Below are 17541 nucleotides of genomic sequence, written 5' to 3' on the forward strand. Positions count from 1 at the left end.
CTTAACAATTTTGTTAGGAAATATTAATTCAAGCGAAATGTGATCATCAAGAATTAAAAATGTAATATAACAATTGTTTGTCTATTACAACGTAATTTTACATGAAAGGAAGAAGCTTTGTCAGACGTCATTGACACAATTTATTAATCAATAATCGTATAAATAGAGATAATAATACCGTTTTTGTAATAAATAAAGAAAGTTGTGCACCATAGAAAATAATATATAAACAATACTAAAATTTAAATAGGTATGATAATACCTATTAATATGTATACATATTCATATATGTGCAATAAATATGTAGCATGTATATGTTACTTATATTTACCTCGACTTAAGTATTTTTTTACTTACTTCGGGTACATTCGAAACAATTAAAACGTAAGTCCGAGGTATGACTGTAATTCAATAAAATATGAGAAAGTTCAAAGCCACATTCTTAGCATAATTAGAATTTGTATTTAGTTTTTTAAACATTTTATAATAGTCTTTTTAATTTTAGGAAGCAATATTAACTTTAAATAGCCAAAATCATGGGACATTAGTGCACTATAGGCATACTAGTAACCAGCAGACATATAAGTATGGTATCCACACAAAGATAAAATTTAATACGATTCTAATAACGTACATATTATTATTTCCTTGGCAAAAAAAGAAAAAGTGAAAAAAATGTTTTATATATGTATCTATGTTTTACTTCAAATATAAGTTTAAGAAAAGTCATTGTTTTTCAAATAGTTTTTTTCAATTATAATATATTCTAATTGTTTAAACATATATAAACTTAAAATCTACTATTATGGCCACTTCCTATTATGTTGAATGCATAAATATAATTATAAAATGTACAGAAGCTTATTTGCACAATGGCAAGGCATAGAAAGTTTCTATTAGAAACTCATAAAATATGGACAAAAGATAACACACTTATGTAACATTAATAATACTTTCTCTACATTTATCATAAAACATTGCCACTGAATTATCATCAAACAACCTGCTTTTAGCTAGCATTTTTCTTCTCAAATCTCCTTCAGAACTAGAAACAGATTAACTGTTCGTTTAAAGAGTAATCTAGCTGCTTCCTTTCAAATTAGATTATCTCAAATATATCTTTATAACAGTTGAATTACATTCATTTTATCTATATAATCCAATAAGCCTTGTAATCTTTTCTTTACTTGTTTTTGGTCATCCAGAGTACATCCAAGAATAGCAGTTTCAAAATTTTCATCAATATATTCACAATTATGTGAAGAACAAGCATTCATGAAAGATTTACAGCGTTGTCGAGTTGCAGCTGGATCAGCACGGAGATTAATAATTAAATTGTCGATCAAACCATTCACCTAAAATTGACAAATGTATTGTTAAAGTAAAAGTATGAATATAAAACAATAAATGACAAATACCTGATGTAATGCTTCTTGTTGAATATGGTCACGTTGAATTGTAACCAAAATATCAACTGTTAAACATCGCATAGACAATCTCTCTGCATACCTTAATATATCATCTCTGTCCTCTAGTTTAAAAAAGGAAATTTAATATATTTAAAATATATTTATCAATATACAATATGTCAAAATCTAAATGCTCAATAACACTATAAAGAAACATGCTATATATATTAAGGTTCTTATCAAGGAAGATTCTAGACATATTAGAACTGACCTTGCATTCTTAGAATACAGAAATAAATACTTACGTTCTTCTAATCTGGTCATCATTTCATTGTTTCTAAGCGTGTCTAAGGTAGCTAAGAGACAATCTCTCTCTTGTTCGAGTTTCCAGGCATCTTTCCTCAGTCGTTCTACCTGCACTTCAATTTGATCAAGAAGATTGACTAACCTTTCTTTTGGTTTTGTCGAACCTTCACAATCCGCAGATTCAATAATATGCGGTAACGGGGCATCCATTTTGATAGAATTCTCAAATTTATAAAACAATGAATCAGCAAACTCGTCGATCGCGAATAAATTTATATCCTTTGAATAGTCGCAACATACACCGTATCCGTAATACAAAAAGATGACTGACGGTACATATATATATATATACGCACACTCACACACGCGCGCACACAACATACACATGTATATATATATATCTACTACCAGCATGCATCAGATTGGCAACTGATTATTAACCTAGTTACCGCCAAATTTAAAAAGAATTTTTCCTATGATTAAAGTCAAAAACTTTTAATAATCGTTAATGTAATAAATAAAATTTAATTAACGCTACTTTCTAACAAAAGAATTATGAAATTTAGTAATATATATGTATATATTTAGACTCCATATGCAGTGTTGTAATTACTTATAAAAATATAGCCAAACTTCGTTTTAGTTATACAATTGATGTCATCTTTATATTATTTATAATTTTATATTATTTTAAAACTTTTATAATTCTAACTTTTTCCACGCCAATAGAGTCAAATAATAATTGGGTGGGACTATTATAAAAATTAATATTAAAAATTTGTTAAATAAAGTTATCTTAAAAAAAGAAACATTTTTTACTGTCCAAAAAACAGTAAATCTTCAAATAAACCATTTCTGTACAATATGATAGTTTGTTACTTGTTTTATGGTAACATAAATGTCCTCAGTAAATTTGTATAAAGTGTACATAACACATAAAAATGATTGGAAATTATCATAATTTGATTACATTGCATATTTTAAATTGTTTCATAATTTAAAGTTAATAAATTATTTTAGTTAAATAATATCTATTAGATTTTCATTTTTAATTGCACAAAAATTGTTTATCTACTAAAACTTTGTTGCTGATTTGATTCAACCTTTGTATTACTACATGGATTCTTTTCCGGTAGTCACTTGAAGGGGTATGTATTAATTTTCTAGGTGACTTCCTGAAATCTGTACTTTGACGAGAAATCTTTTCTTTTTTCTGTTTAGTATTAATTGTACGTTTTGAAAAAGCATATATTGCATCTTCTACGTAAAAATTTCTAAAATTAAAATTAAACACCAACCATATTTCTCGAATATTCCAGGTGATTCTAGTTGTACTCTACAATTCATAATGGTGAGTATTAAATGGTTTTTTTAAAACCCTAACGTATAGTCTATCCCTTGAAATTTATTTGGATTCTTTTTATAACTCATAATTTTTTATTATGATAAATTAAAGTATGTTAAAAATGCAATACATTAAAATGAAGCGATATAACCTTACATAGTGACAAAATAAATAACAGTAATTATGAGATTTTTGCTATTAATGCATTTATATCTACATCGCATGTGTATTATAATCATGTAATTATTTTATTGTCATACGATATTTTTTTTTAGCCACGAGAGATCAAAGAAATTAAGGATTTCCTTTTGAAAGCCAGAAGGAAAGATGCCAAATGTTAGTATTTACTTTATAAGAATTCTCCAATAATTTGCATTATCCATTCATTAATTATTATATTTTTTCATACTCACTGTGTAGCTGTAAAAATCAAGAAAAATGCTGACAATGTTAAGTTCAAAGTCAGATGTTCAAGATTTTTGTACACTCTTGTAATTACAGACAAAGAAAAGGCAGAAAAATTGAAACAATCTTTACCCCCAGGTATTTATACACCTACGTCTGTTTATTTCTTTGTATTATAATTTATATTTAATTTTAAATCTTCATTCCTCGCTTAATAAAATACTTATACATTTTCAGGTCTTCAGGTGAAAGAAGTAAAAAGAAGTGAACGTATGTAATTAATTGAATAAAATAATTTTTTAATCATATGTATGTTCATTTATTTCCTATATTATTAAAACATAAAGTTATGATTTAAAAGAAAAAGTTAAAATGTATGTAGTAAAAGACGGTAACAAGATGAGTATTTATTTCTTGATATTAATTTTTGAAAATTAAATTTGTTCAAATTCATTTCTATTGCACAATTACTTTGTTATTGCAAAATTTTGATTAGATAAATTACATGGTTGATTTAAGAATTGTTTTCTTCGTTTGAACATGCATTGATAAACATCCTTTCTGTCTAACGGTGAAGTGTGCATTAATTTCAACTCGTCATACGTGTCTGCACATACATTTCCACTATTGCACGCTGGTCTTTGATCGTAAGGATATATTTGATGATAATTGAATCTTATTTGACACTTTTTTATATTATGTTGAGTTGGTTGTTTTAAATGTCGTGACATAGAGCAATACTTTCTTTGACATTGCTGAGCTTGGAGTTTAATATATTGGGAAAACAGTATTCCTAATTCATCACAAATTTCACTTGCCTCTAAATTTTGATCAAATGATGGGTGAGACTCTTCATCATCATTATTATTATTATTATTATTATTATGAACTAATTTTTCCGGTATTGAAGGAGAATCTTGAGAAGTAATATTTTTAATATTTTCGTTTTTCATTCTAGATGATGCAATCTTATAAGATAAATTTTCGTCCGACTTAGATTTTCTTTCGGAATTTCTCATTTCTTTCATTTGATCGTTTAAACTTCGAGAATTTTCCTCCAAGTAATTTAATTGTATATCCATTGGTGATTTCATTCTTTTCATTTTTTTTGATTGTATCATATACTCAGTTAATCTTATCTTTGATTTTTTTTCATTTAATTTATCTGTTCCGTTTATAAGATTCTTATCTGTTGTGTTACACTTAAAATTATTTTCTTTTGATTTTACACATAGTACTTTGAGATTATTCTTTTTATCTGATGTATCATTTTGTGAATGTTTAATTTTTATTCTATTTATGTTAGATATATTCGAAACTAGAGAACTAGCAGAAGAATTACTGGACCTATAAATATGTTTAAAACACTTATTACACTAATTTAAATGACCGATTATATTAATTGTAAATTTTGGTAAACCTTTGTAGTTTGGTAAGATACATATTCGGCAAATTATCAAATCTATTTGCAACAGAATCTGAGAAATATTTTGAGTCAGAAGCCAAATTTTTAGATATGAAAGAACAAGGTGAACAACTTGATTTAGAATTAGAAATTCCATATCTTTGCGTGTTACCACTGAATGAATCTGTATTTTGAAATTTAAACTCTATCAATTTTGAACTGGTATTATTTTGTTCATCATAATAATCATTAAGATCTTCTGAATTCCATTCACATAATACTATTTTTCCATTATGTTTCATTACATGCGACTTTTTCGAAGCTATTGGTATTACTAAAAATTTTAAGTCTGTGTCTGAGAAGCAAATGTCTTTATCAGTCTAAAATGTAAAATAATTCAGAAAACATGTATTATAAGTCAGTAGTGTTGAAACTAATTTTATTTAATTAAAAATCAGTTCATACCTTACGCAAATTTTGAGTAAAGTGTTTTATACTCCGAGTACTTAATTCATTGTATTTATAATTTTCTAAACTTTTTATATCCCATTTATTTAATGTTTGATCATGTATACCTTTGTTTTTAGTAATAGGCAACGAAAAAGACGAGAAAGACATTTTCAAAGACAATCGTTTCGTCAAATCCATATTATTATTGGTAGTCACAGTTGTATTTCCACACGAGGCGAGTAACTTTTTCTTTTCCTGATCATAAATGTATGCACAATTATCTTTATAAAATCGAAGTAATCATGATTAATTGTGTTTTAAAGTGATACCGGTAAAAGAGTTTTTAATTTGCAACACTTATTCTCATACTGCTTATCCCTTTGGCTGTTACATTTCATATGGAATGTTGAATCCTTAGATGCATTAGGCCATAAGGATCGTCGTTTCGTAGAATCGTTGTCACTTTCTTTCATTATAGGAAAATTATCATCGATATTGCTCTCCTTGTTCCGCCATGTAAGATACCTTTGTTAACGTAATTTTAGCATTGCACCAATAACTGAACACGGATATAAGTACAGTAAAAGCATATGTATGTTATATATGTGTAAATAAAACAATATTGAACCTTTTACAACTGGAAATGATTTTTCCACATATATAGCGATGACAGAATATAAATAGGATTATCAGAGTTAAGGTGACAAGTAATACAATAAATATTTTCCAAAAATAGTTAGAACTATTTTCAGTTTGATCCAAATCATTACAGTATCTTTTTCTGGCATTGTATGTTTCCACTATTGCTCGTTTCAGTTCCATACTATAATTACATATTACTTAGTATTTTTAACATAACTTCTGTTCTCATATCTCTTTTCTGTTCTCTTATATATTTATTATACGTATATATAATAAATTCTTATTATTGTTTTCACCAATGTCGTATAAAATGAAATGCTACAGGATGGTATAGAACCTATATGATTGGTAAAAAGTATGTACCTGATTTAGTATTATTAAATAAACAACAATATACCGTACATATCATCACCGTGTAAAGTGTATTTCTTTCTCTGACACTTAAACTTTATAAGTAAATATTTAATACAAATATTCAAATAATTAACTTTGTTTGCTGATTACTTCATCATATTATATGTAAATATATATAAATAATGTGTAGCTCTATTAATTTGTCACATAAACCTTATTTATCAACAAATATTTATATTGTATGGATTGTCCTGTACAATAGTAAATGTAGATCTCATATAAATTAATACTTAAACATACCTTTCATGTATGAATTTTGTAAATACTACCATAAGTAATATTGTTTGAAAATACAGAAACTTCGTCTAAAATTCAAATCTTTATTATAGTTTTTTCTTCACATAAGTTTTTAAGTTGTTCATAATTCATACACAAAACAATAAATGCATTTCTAGTAGTTGTATGACATGCTTACTTCAAGATCATTTAAAGTAACAAATAGTATCGCAATTAAAACTCAGTACTTATGTCTTTTGAAGTTTTGATACTCTAAAAAGATATATTTATTAACAAAATATCTATATTATAAACTAAAACATTTGAAACCATTATACAGGGTAGATCATTTAAATGGGAATACCTAAATATCTCTATTGTTTATAGATACATCAAATATTATAAAATATTTTTATATTTTATCCATTCCCTTATAAAGGGAATAGGTAGTAATAGAAAACAGTATTTTCCTAAGGTCTGTTTTTTCTTCTGAAATATGAAGGTTGTTAATTATTTTTTAAGTAGATCGATTTTTTTCGACAATTTGTATATAGATACTTCACAAAATATTTCAATTAAAAAAACACTAAGGAATGATTTATGAAATGTTTGTTATTTGATGGTGTACCGCTTCTATGTATGTACATTTCTCTAAATAAAGTACTTATACGTGCCTTATTAAGAAATTTGAAATATTCTATGAAGTATGCATTTTTTAAATACATTCCTCTAATAGTTTTATATGCTAAATGACAAGAATAATCGATTTATTTAAAAAAATATATAGTCTCTGTAAAAAGAAAACATTGAACTTCAAAATTTCAAAAAAATTATCTAAATTTTATTTCCATTATTATTTGCCACTTTAAATAGCTTTTTCATACATTTATAAACGAAAATATATAGATGTTCCCGTTTAAATAATCTTCTCTTGTACTTGAATATTTTTGTTCTTTCAATTGTATGGCCATTATCTTAGAAAACTTATTTATCAAAAGTAGTTAACACGTCACGCCGACTTAATACACTATTGGGACAAACTGCAATTTATTAAGTATTTGCACATGTGTCCAACAAATAAAGTCAACAGTACAAAAGCACTCGTGAATTGTATATAACGTTATAAACATTCATTGCCCAATCACTTGTGCTATGCCGTTCGATTGGGAATATATAAAGTAATAAAAGGCTAGCGTGAACATGTTAAACTTACAATCTACGATTTTTCCATTAGAACATATTAAATTTAAAAAAAGTGATACTGTATAACTAACAATTTACATGTTCAATTACGATTCATAAGAACATTTAAATTACAAGCAGTATATAATTTTTCTATAATTGTTCTAAAGCTATAAATTACATATGTATGATTTGCACGATTCTAATAATATAATTGTCTGCATAAGTGTTATATCAGGGACGAATTTTTATTGAATTTTTCTGTAAATTACGAATTACTTTATACATTATACACCTTAATCTAATTACTAAGTAATAACCGAAAAAATTTTGCTCTGTATAAGTCAAAGTAACATTGTATGAGTAAAATATGTTTTAACACGTTCAAAGCGGGGATTTTAATATTTGGCGATATGGATGTACTACACTTCATACTAAACTTTCATAATTGATAATAGAGTATATAGGTCCATGGAGCAATACAGAACTGCATTCCGTAAATTTCAATGAAAATAGTGAAAAAATGTAACTTACATTATCATCTTAGTACGTAATGAAAATTCAATACAACTTGGTTTGCATTGAATGAAATACGATACAGAGCATATATGTATATGTATGTATATATATATATGCACTATACCGCAGTGAACGTGTTAAAGTTAGTCTAATTTCTAATGTATATAATGCAAGTTAAACTATTATTTCATATCAGATTTTGTAATTCTTCATGTTTTAGTATGAGTTTTATGTTGATGCTTGAACAGGTTTTCTAACATTTCTGACATACTGATGTATTTAATAAACTGAAAAAAATATAAAAACATTGTAATGTTTAAGAGATGCACACACAAGATATTAACGCAACATTAAATTGTGATGTCAAGAATTCATAATGTATTTTTCAAAAATTTTACAAAGTGGACAAAGAGAAATAAATTCTACACTTTAAAATCGATTTTTTATAAAAGTATGATAAATGAAGTAATATAATATGAATGTAAGACACATATAGACCATTCTGTAATTGCTTTTCTTATTTTAAGATTGCATTACAAAGAAAGTCACTTATATTTTAACTTTTGACGAAGTGTTATTTTTTAATAACACTAAGAAATGTCTGTATCTATATACATATATATGAATATACATGTATATGAATTTTAGGGTTCGGATGACTCGCAACCATTTATTCGTCACATTCATGATACGTAGCTCTATAAAAAAAAAAAAAAACATAAATTAACCCTAATAAAGAAGGAAATCATGAAAATTTACCAACAAACAAAAAGAATTACCTTTGTTTATCCATATTTCGACGAGATAATCTTCTTCCTGATTCATGTGTGGTTAATGTGTATCGTTTTGTGTGGGGGCGATTTGTTCTAAGTTCGCGTACGTCAGTAGTTTTTGCTCTTTCAACTTTTTGCATAAATTTTTCAATCAGTTCTGGACAATTTAGATTTTCTTCTGGTTCCCATGTATCGTCTGCTGATGTAAATCCTTTCCAACGAATCAAAAATTCTCTTGTTTTATTCTTTTTAAAATGTACTTCTATAATTTTTTCCACTTCAAATTCTTTCTGATCATCTTTTTCACCTCTTACTTCGTCTGACATTGTTATTTCTTTATCTAAAATCAATAAATAATCATTAGATTATAATTGTATATAAATAAACAATATTTAAAATTTTGTGTAGTACGTTTAAATACCTTCTATTTGTTTCTTTACACTACTTCTAGATCGTTTTGATTTTTTATCCATTTTTGGAATTTTATTTTTCATTGATTTTGGAGAATTTTCGTTCTTCTTAGATTTCTCTTCTTCATTTTCTGCATCCTCGATTAAAAACTCTTCAATTAATTGCGAACAATTTAAATCCTTTTCTTGCTCCCATGTGTCAGAATCTTCATCATAGCCTTTCCAACGTACTAAAAATTGACGTCTGCCTTTGATAGTACGTTGACCCACAATTTTTTCAACCTGGTTCATAAACATATAATGGTAATATTCATAATATTCTAAATTCTAAGGATTATTCTCCTTTTTTGCATAGAATTAGATAAAATGTGAAAATTTAATATTTTGATTTAGATTACCATGAAGGTAAAAATGTAATGTTATTCAAAATTGGAATCTACTACCTCAGGAAGATAACTTTTGGCTATTGACAAAATGTTTCAATATTTAAGATAAAGTATTTTCCTTTTATTGTTTTCATAATTAAATAAAATTGTTTTTCAAATTTTCATGTTCTATTTGAAATAATACCTAGGTCTGAATATAACCATGTGTGTGTTTATCTCAAATAAAACCGGGCTTTTATTTTCACAATAATACAAATAAAATAGTAATTGCAAATAATATTTTAGAAAATCGATTCAAAGAAAACAATATTTTGTTCGATAAAAAATGGTTCAAATTTGGAAATAAAATAACTTATTTACAATTTCTTATTTGAATGGTACAATTTACCCGGCATTCTACACGCTAAGGGCCATTCTTGTTTCCTGTTGTTGCATAAAGCACTAAACATCTATGGATACTATTCTCGATGCCGCGTAAACAAAATTGTTTTTCGAGGAATGCACATGCCGGTTGGATGTTTAACATACCTCATACTCCTTTTCATCATTTCCTTGCTGTTTTATCGAAGTAGATGCCTTTTGATCCTCCTTTTTGAACCGTTTGCCCGCTCCACCCTTCCCCGTATTCTTATTTTCTTCTTCTTCCGCGTCCATAGCTTGAGTATCGCCTTCGGGTTTCACAGAGGAATCCTCGGTTGTTCCTTTTAGACTATGCCGACTACGAGATTGCCGTTTTTTTACAGTGCCTTTTCGTGGCGTATCCGCGATCTCGTCCTCCTTTCCTTTCTTCATTTCGTCGTTCTCATCAGCCGTGGTTGTACGCGGGACGCCATTTTCCTCTGAACCGCTATCACTCGTTTCGGACTTCCTACGCTTACTCTTCATACTCAATCTTCGCATACTATTCCAACCGTCGCCAAAGTGTGATCCTCTTTTATGGATTCCGTTGCAAACTTAGAAATGGCGCGCCTTTACACACTACTCTATGCTCGCTTATCTATACAAACTTGTAGCAGGATTCTATCCCGCGTCCCTATAAACGGTCGGAAGTACAGCTTGGCGCGATGGTGGGTAAACTTAAATTGCGCAGACGTATTGAAGCAGAAGCTTCCAACCAGCGCGCCATGCGAGGATAACGTTGTGTATACTTTACACCAAAGAAGTTAAAACCGAAATTATTTCGGTATTGGTAATCTTTTTCCAGTTATATTATGCTATAACTTTTATAATAATAAAATATTTAAACCTGGAAATAATAACATTAAACTACGACGGAAGTTACCATCGGCATGTTTCCGGTTTTTATCTTATATGTAGGGCAGAGAGTAGGTATGCATTCCACTTTGTCCTTTCCAACAACGTACCCTCTACTTTACGATAATTTAATATCATGAGAATTGGTTAAAAAGTAAGTGTATTTTAACGAATTAAATGATGATACAATTTTTCAATATATTTTAATAGTTAAAGTAAGGCATATAAAGTGGAAAAAAGTTCTTTCACTGACTATTATAGGTATACGTCTACCTGCATTCTCCAAATTATTTCCTTACGTTTGTTTTATAGAAATACAATTGACAATATCTAAAATATTCTAGTTAGATGAAATTCTTTTATATAAAAATTAGGAATAAATTAAAAACTATGTATGCCAGTATTTTCGTACACCGGTATGACGTCAGAATGTTTTTATACCTCTTTTTATTAAGGCTACCGAGAAATAACTGACCAGTATTGGTACATATATCTTGTACCGATGTTCTGCGTTTCAGTATAATTTCATGATCAACGCAGCTGTTCCGAACTCCTGCGTAGTATTATGTACATTCGTACCTTTCTATGAATGTTTACGATTTTTACGTTTCATTTTATTTGAGCTTTTTCCACATTTTTGTTTGTTATGAAACGTCTATTATTTTATCTTTTAAGAATGCAGAATATTTTTTTAGACAACAAAATAATTTTTTTGCATTTCTTAAATACGCAAAAAGGTATAAAAAAATCGACGTATTCAACTTTTTACATACATAGACTTTGTCTAATGTTTGAAGTTTTGTCATGTAGAAGGCTGTGATTTAACATCGGATTTTATTCATTTTGGTATACAAGGTGTCCCAATACTTCGTTATTTTAAGCAATAGGAAGAGGTTTGGTTCCGAGAGGTCATATAATGTCTGATGTGTGTGTGCGTATGCATGCATGTATTATGTATATATGTACGTATGTATGTATGTATGCATTATCGTTGAGTTTATAGAAGAAATTTTAATAACTTCGATTTCTTTAAATGAAATGTTCTCGTTAGAGTAATAAATCTTGAAAATACATTTACATATGTATATGTTAAGATTAATTTACCGTAAAAGTAATCATTTTCGAGATATTTAATTTTTAAAGCAACATCGAAATACAATTTACTATTTATTTGCATCCGAAGTATAATTTTATTCTAGTAGGTGATCTGTTTTTAGTAGGACATGCTGTATATTAAACAATTGATTACGCAGTATTATCAATTATGAGTGATTTGTTTTCGAGAGCAATTTGATTTTAAAAATTTTAATGATTTTTTTTTAAAATAATTTATATATTTATTGAATTAAATTTCTCGAAGAGTAGGAAGTAAATATACAATGCTTCTATTCGTTTAATTGTATTAAAATTAAGCTTCTTCTTAATTATTGTTTAGAATATTGCAAAATAAAAACATTTATAAACGCATATGCCCACAATAATTGAGTATGATAAAGTGTTATTAAATCGATATTTAATTCAGTACATGTGTGGTTGCTATGCAACCAATAATAACTTTGTAATGTGTGCTACTTTTAGAATTGTACGTTTCTTTCGTATTAGTTTTTTGTAGTCGTTAACATTTGAATTAAATTTTTTGAAATTATGGCTAACAAGTCTGTAACCACGTTTGAGAAACCTTTACCACATATAGGTGAGTGGAATCTTCAGTTTTTTCGTGTAAAAAAGGTTGATATATTTTTCGTTTGTAATATTGTAATATGTTTAAATAATTTTTTATTGAATAGAATTATAAAATTATATATATTTTTTAAAGAAATTATGATAATCAAGTTTATATTTATGAAGTAATGAGTTTTACATACTAGGATTGGCAGATTGGTATGCTAGACAATGGGAACTTCAGCAAGGTGCAGATACTAGAAGTGCAGAAGCATTTGAATTAAGAAATTCAGGAAAAATTGTTCAGTCAGAAACAATGGTGAAAACTATATGGGACACATACATGAACAATGCTCGTCTTGCAGATAGGTAATAAAGATCAGGAATATATTCAAAAAAGAATTTACACGTACTCCACATTTTTAGGACAACCGAATTATCACGTTGGAGAGAATTACTTCATAATTTGTTAGGGAAACTAGTATCAGAGATTCAATTTCTACAAGATGAAAAATCCGATGCAGAAAAAGAATTGGAAATTTTGAATTATCCTTTACAAGTAACAGCAGAATGTATATCCATGAGAGACTGTCGAAGAGGAACAGAACTTACATACGATGAAGCTGACACTGAATTGAAAAAGGAACTTTGTGTTATTGAAAATGTTAAACAATTATTGACTGATAGGTACAATATTAATATAAAAGAGATTAAACATTTTTAGTTGTATATTATTTTGTACAGGTTTCAAGATGCATGGGAAAAATTAAATCGTTTAGAAGCAGTTAAATATAAAGTGCAACTTGATGTGGATGATAAAGATGAAACCATTAAAATAGATACAGATAATCTTAATTTAGACCGCACTTGTGCAAATATTAGCTACAAACCAAATGCATTAAAGACTTCAAAAGTGTAAGTACAAACATTTGTGAAAAACCTATGATTTAAACATAAGATATGGATTTTATTATTTTAGTGCAATATCTTATGAAGCTTGGTTGGAGCACTGTCAGCATATCAAAGTGTTAGCTGATAATGAATTAAGCGATACATACAGTTTCCGTGAATCTATGAACGTAATACGAGAACGCGCCAGAAATGATATTAAGGCTCAGCAAGATGTAACTGATTTCAGTTTACGAAAAAGAATCTATCAGACGCAAAAAGCTCGCAACGAATTGCAGTGGCAAAAGCTTAAAGTAATTTTGACTTCTAAATTGCTACGAGTAAAATGACTATAAATGCTTAGGGTGCAAGTATTTCATTCTAATTTTACAGATTCAAAAAGAAATGGAAATCATGCAAAAAGAAATAGTACGATTAGAAGATGCACTAATACATAAAAGTGATGCGATAAAATGTGCAGAAACAAGATTAGAAAATCGCACTTATCGACCCGGTTTTGAACTTTGTCGTGACGAAGCTGACTTAGGTTTGAAAGATGAAGTTTTACAGTTGCGACAGACTGAAAAAGATTTAAAGAAAATTACCGAGAATTCAAAGTATGCATAGAGCTTACGTAATAATATGTATTTTTTACAACAGAAATGGGCATCATCTAACAAAAAAAATATTTGAATAAGAAGTAGAATAAGTGGTATATCTTTATCAATTATTTGAAATTTTTACTTAGATTAAGATTTTGCCCAATTCTGATTTATAGGATGAACATATGTCAACATTTTTGTCGCAATATCTATTAGATGTATTATTTGTATAATTTTCTAGAGAAGCGTATAATAATCTGGAAAGTTTACTTTTGCAAATTGAGAGAAATTTAGACGATAAACAACATTCTTTAGCCACAGACGTAATGTGTTTAGATATGAGAGCGACATTGAAAACGGGGGATAGAACGCGATTACCTAACGAAACAGACCGTAACATCGTTCTTACACGTATGGAAAAAGAAATACCACTTGAGTTATGAATAATTGCAATATTTATGTAATTATATTATGAAGAATGCTATTTAAATGTATAAAATATGTGTTTATTATTTCATGTAACTTCATCTTACACGCTTTTCTTTGCTTGAGAATACTTATATATCTGTATTTAAGGAATTTGGATTTGCTTTGATTAAACTGTATTCGGAAATAAAGGAATCTGTTAATTCTGGCTCTAAAGTTTTCACTGCTCTTCTATGTAATCCTCCAACTTTTTTTGGATCACCATATTTCATTTCAAACGTGATGTAATCTATCCATACATTTGTGTTGTTTCTACCAAATTGTAACATTGACATTTCATAGCATTTTCTTGTATGTTTCAGTGATATTTCAGGTTGCATTAGCTCTAGTTCTATCATTTTTTTATGCAATTCAATAGAGAAAGGTGGTTGTAAACAAAGGCTATCGTAAATTTTGCGCGCTGCTTGTATGCCTGAAATAAATATACAATGTAATACACATATAATAAAATAATAGGTTTATAATTTATGGTTACTAACTCTTTGTTAGAACCAGCCATTCGATATACGTAGGTTTTATTTCACGAGCAATATTTGGATGTCCGTGTACCGCTGCTTGGAATATTTCTTCCGTCTTTTCAGAACTTTTTGCTTGAGCATGTAATATTCTCATTTTCCATAAAGGTAGCGATTTTTCTCCGAGGATCTGTGTTATCTAAAAAGCGCGTTATAAGATTTGGTACACGTACAATTAAAAATAATTGTCAAGATTCCTATACCTTCGAAAAAATGGTTTCAGCTTCATCGTCTTGTCCCGAAACTAACAAATATCTCAATCTTGCATGCCAGAGACTTACACTACTTGGTACAGCCTCAGTTGCCATGCACAGAATATCTTTTAATTTTTTTTCAGTAGTTTCATCCTTTTTCTCAACATTTAATATGTTAATCTATAAGAGAATTATTAGATATTAAAATCTTTGTATTTTTATATTATTTACACAAGCAGGTTATTATCCATAATGGATAATGATTAGAAGCATTACCAACCCAGTGCAAATAATACTTTTCCTTTAACTTTTTTGCTTGATGTGCTTGTGTAAACGCAGTTTTTAATAATTTTTTTTTAAAATTCGGCAGAGGTCCTGCTTTCTGATTAATTTCTATTAAACATTCTATATATAGTGACCACATTTCTTCCGTCTTAATCTTCTTAAGTGCAGTTTGATACACTTTATTACAAGAAGTTATACAGTCTCTTAACGTGATTTGTCTCGAATTATCAATCTCCATTGCTGTGTCGTCAAGAGGAGGTTGAACAAGTCCCTCTAACTCTCGTCGTGCCATTGTATCCCACATTAGAGGTTCGTGAGCATATTCTTGTATCATATCACTAGAATAAAGATTATTTTTCAAATTCACAAGTAAAATATACGTTTAACGTCTATTTTTATATTATTTACCTAACAATTTTATGTTGTAATTTTTCTGTATTGCTGTGTTCCTTCGCAGTGTTGAGTAATTCTATTACGAATTTAATATCTTTAATACGTTTCGATGCTTGTTGATATACGATGTAAGCTCTCTTTAGTCCAATAGTCATATCGTCTTCTGTTATTGTTGGTGTTACAGAGTCACCACTATTTTCATGTTTCTGTACATTTAACGATACATCGTCTAATTCTAATCTAAATTACACACAAGATCGAACGCTGAGAATATAAATGAAAATATTAATAAATTGAAAAATATTTAAAATTTTGCTTACTTGAAAGCATCGATAAATAATAATTGAGAAGTCGGATGTATATGTAAACCTCGAAGTAAAAACTGACGAGCAGTTTGTATATTTTTATTTTCTTCTAGCTCCCAACGAGCCGCAATATGCCAACATTTAGGTTTATCTTGATGTACTTGTAACATCCTACCTAACATGCGACTAACACTATTTTGAAATTGCTGTCACATTATATATTAACTTTTACAAATTTTACAAAGATTCAAATTGTAAAAGATAATACAACTAAAATAAGTACTTACAACGTGTTTACAAAACTTCATATACGCGATCCAGAAACGAATATCATCTTGAAATTTAAATATCGCATCTTTATACAAATGATTCATTTTGTTCGTAATAATATGGTCGATATCGGATTTCTTTAGGGCAATACCAAATTTCTGAAAGAAAATCATAACAGTGACTGTAACGTGTCTACGATGATATAATATAATTTGTTAGCGAAAGAGAACCGAATAAAAGATTGTATTAACATACATCTCTACGTTGTTTAATCAACTTAAGAAGGTCCATTAAATATTGTATATATCGTAAATAGTCTTCTTTAGTTTTTGTATGTCGTTGAATTTTATATTCATTCTCTTTGAGTTTCTTTGCGATTCCCCTATGCACGGTATAGAAAAATAAACGATTAATAAATTTTGAATAAACAATGTACTTAACCTATTTCAAAAGATAACCTATTTTATATACCGAATTTCATTTTTATCAAATAGTTTAATTCTTTCCATTTGTTCCAATTCGGGAATCATGTCCTCGCATCGTTTTTCCACGAATTCTGCCATAGTTATTGTTTTTCAATTAGTACGAGATCTAATGCAAAATAAAAATTTCAATGCGCGTGTAACAACGATTATTTCACGAACTATAGAGAATGTATAAGAGAGATCTAAGTTATTTTACTTATCACCCAATACTGTTAAACCACAGATGAAATATAGAATAGAAAGTTCATCTTACGGGAGTTAGTGTACCACGATCCGAAATACCGACATCGTGAAATATAAGTATCTGTGGAGGGACGAACTTTCTTCGTTTACTACCTTT

The 17541-nt window shown here is 28.3% G+C and overlaps 5 protein-coding genes across 11 annotated transcripts; 2 read left to right on the top strand and 3 right to left on the bottom strand.

The window, feature by feature from the left end:
• Positions 1-92: 92 nt before the first annotated feature.
• LOC143148043 (BAG family molecular chaperone regulator 2) lies at positions 93-2044 on the bottom strand. Its single transcript, XM_076313894.1, has 3 exons — positions 1715-2044; positions 1419-1531; positions 93-1355 (listed from the first exon to the last, which is right to left on the bottom strand). Exons 1-3 carry the CDS (start codon positions 1923-1925, stop codon positions 1122-1124), a joined length of 558 nt encoding a protein of 185 aa, XP_076170009.1. The 5' UTR covers positions 1926-2044; the 3' UTR covers positions 93-1121.
• An 800-nt stretch (positions 2045-2844) lies between these two features.
• On the top strand, positions 2845-3773 carry Rpl38 (ribosomal protein L38). Of its 2 annotated transcripts, none has more exons than XM_076313889.1 (5): positions 2845-2863; positions 3035-3066; positions 3336-3396; positions 3481-3603; positions 3703-3773. In XM_076313889.1, exons 2-5 carry the CDS (start codon positions 3064-3066, stop codon positions 3741-3743), a joined length of 228 nt encoding a protein of 75 aa, XP_076170004.1. In that variant the 5' UTR covers positions 2845-2863; positions 3035-3063; the 3' UTR covers positions 3744-3773. The 2 variants fall into 2 exon arrangements, with proteins under 2 accessions (XP_076170004.1, XP_076170003.1); XM_076313888.1 differs by having other exon boundaries at positions 2855-2944.
• A 3437-nt stretch (positions 3774-7210) lies between these two features.
• On the bottom strand, positions 7211-10979 carry LOC143148210 (uncharacterized). Of its 2 annotated transcripts, none has more exons than XM_076314280.1 (4): positions 10391-10979; positions 9488-9758; positions 9073-9406; positions 7211-8580 (listed from the first exon to the last, which is right to left on the bottom strand). In XM_076314280.1, exons 1-4 carry the CDS (start codon positions 10760-10762, stop codon positions 8547-8549), a joined length of 1011 nt encoding a protein of 336 aa, XP_076170395.1. In that variant the 5' UTR covers positions 10763-10979; the 3' UTR covers positions 7211-8546. The 2 variants fall into 2 exon arrangements, with proteins under 2 accessions (XP_076170395.1, XP_076170396.1); XM_076314281.1 differs by lacking the exon at positions 7211-8580 and adding an exon at positions 8630-8991 and having other exon boundaries at positions 10391-10973.
• A 547-nt stretch (positions 10980-11526) lies between these two features.
• Positions 11527-14903, top strand: LOC143148209 (tektin-B1). Of its 5 annotated transcripts, XM_076314275.1 has the most exons (8): positions 11528-11962; positions 12695-12809; positions 12985-13147; positions 13205-13465; positions 13523-13693; positions 13758-13980; positions 14060-14283; positions 14510-14903. In XM_076314275.1, the coding sequence occupies exons 2-8, from the start codon at positions 12761-12763 to the stop codon at positions 14709-14711; spliced, it is 1293 nt and encodes a 430-aa protein (XP_076170390.1). In that variant the 5' UTR covers positions 11528-11962; positions 12695-12760; the 3' UTR covers positions 14712-14903. The 5 variants fall into 5 exon arrangements, with proteins under 5 accessions (XP_076170388.1, XP_076170390.1, XP_076170393.1 ...); XM_076314273.1 differs by lacking the exon at positions 12695-12809 and having other exon boundaries at positions 11527-11853; XM_076314278.1 differs by lacking the exon at positions 12695-12809 and having other exon boundaries at positions 11532-12024.
• LOC143148208 (U3 small nucleolar RNA-associated protein 6 homolog) lies at positions 14724-17473 on the bottom strand. The gene is made up of 10 exons (XM_076314272.1): positions 17455-17473; positions 17188-17307; positions 16972-17098; positions 16734-16874; positions 16462-16652; positions 16157-16381; positions 15744-16086; positions 15473-15643; positions 15234-15408; positions 14724-15166 (listed from the first exon to the last, which is right to left on the bottom strand). The coding sequence occupies exons 2-10, from the start codon at positions 17277-17279 to the stop codon at positions 14826-14828; spliced, it is 1806 nt and encodes a 601-aa protein (XP_076170387.1). The 5' UTR covers positions 17280-17307; positions 17455-17473; the 3' UTR covers positions 14724-14825.
• Positions 17474-17541: the final 68 nt, after the last annotated feature.

The sequence above is a fragment of the Ptiloglossa arizonensis genome, chromosome 6, assembly GCF_051014685.1.
Source record: "Ptiloglossa arizonensis isolate GNS036 chromosome 6, iyPtiAriz1_principal, whole genome shotgun sequence".
In the NCBI taxonomy this organism is placed as follows: Eukaryota; Metazoa; Arthropoda; class Insecta; order Hymenoptera; family Colletidae; genus Ptiloglossa; species Ptiloglossa arizonensis.

Coding starts and splice junctions, on each gene's coding strand:
- LOC143148043 (XM_076313894.1), bottom strand. CDS start 1,925: ATGGATGCCCCGTTACCGCATATTATTGAATCTGCGGATTGTGAAGGT. Junction 1,532..1,714: donor GATGACCAGATTAGAAGAAC/GTAAGTATTTAT, acceptor TTTTTAAACTAG/AGGACAGAGATGATATATTA. Junction 1,356..1,418: donor AACAAGAAGCATTACATCAG/GTATTTGTCATT, acceptor TGTCAATTTTAG/GTGAATGGTTTGATCGACAA.
- Rpl38 (XM_076313889.1), top strand. Junction 3,397..3,480: donor CAGAAGGAAAGATGCCAAAT/GTTAGTATTTAC, acceptor CTCACTGTGTAG/CTGTAAAAATCAAGAAAAAT. Junction 3,604..3,702: donor GAAACAATCTTTACCCCCAG/GTATTTATACAC, acceptor ATACATTTTCAG/GTCTTCAGGTGAAAGAAGTA.
- LOC143148210 (XM_076314280.1), bottom strand. CDS start 10,762: ATGCGAAGATTGAGTATGAAGAGTAAGCGTAGGAAGTCCGAAACGAGT. Junction 9,759..10,390: donor ATGATGAAAAGGAGTATGAG/GTATGTTAAACA, acceptor TTTATGAACCAG/GTTGAAAAAATTGTGGGTCA. Junction 8,581..9,072: donor CGAAATATGGATAAACAAAG/GTAATTCTTTTT, acceptor TATTTTTTTCAG/TTTATTAAATACATCAGTAT.
- LOC143148209 (XM_076314273.1), top strand. CDS start 11,763: ATGAAACGTCTATTATTTTATCTTTTAAGAATGCAGAATATTTTTTTA. Junction 13,148..13,204: donor AATGCTCGTCTTGCAGATAG/GTAATAAAGATC, acceptor CCACATTTTTAG/GACAACCGAATTATCACGTT. Junction 13,981..14,059: donor TGCAGTGGCAAAAGCTTAAA/GTAATTTTGACT, acceptor CTAATTTTACAG/ATTCAAAAAGAAATGGAAAT.
- LOC143148208 (XM_076314272.1), bottom strand. CDS start 17,279: ATGGCAGAATTCGTGGAAAAACGATGCGAGGACATGATTCCCGAATTG. Junction 15,409..15,472: donor CTGAAACCATTTTTTCGAAG/GTATAGGAATCT, acceptor CGCGCTTTTTAG/ATAACACAGATCCTCGGAGA. Junction 15,167..15,233: donor ATGGCTGGTTCTAACAAAGA/GTTAGTAACCAT, acceptor TATTTATTTCAG/GCATACAAGCAGCGCGCAAA.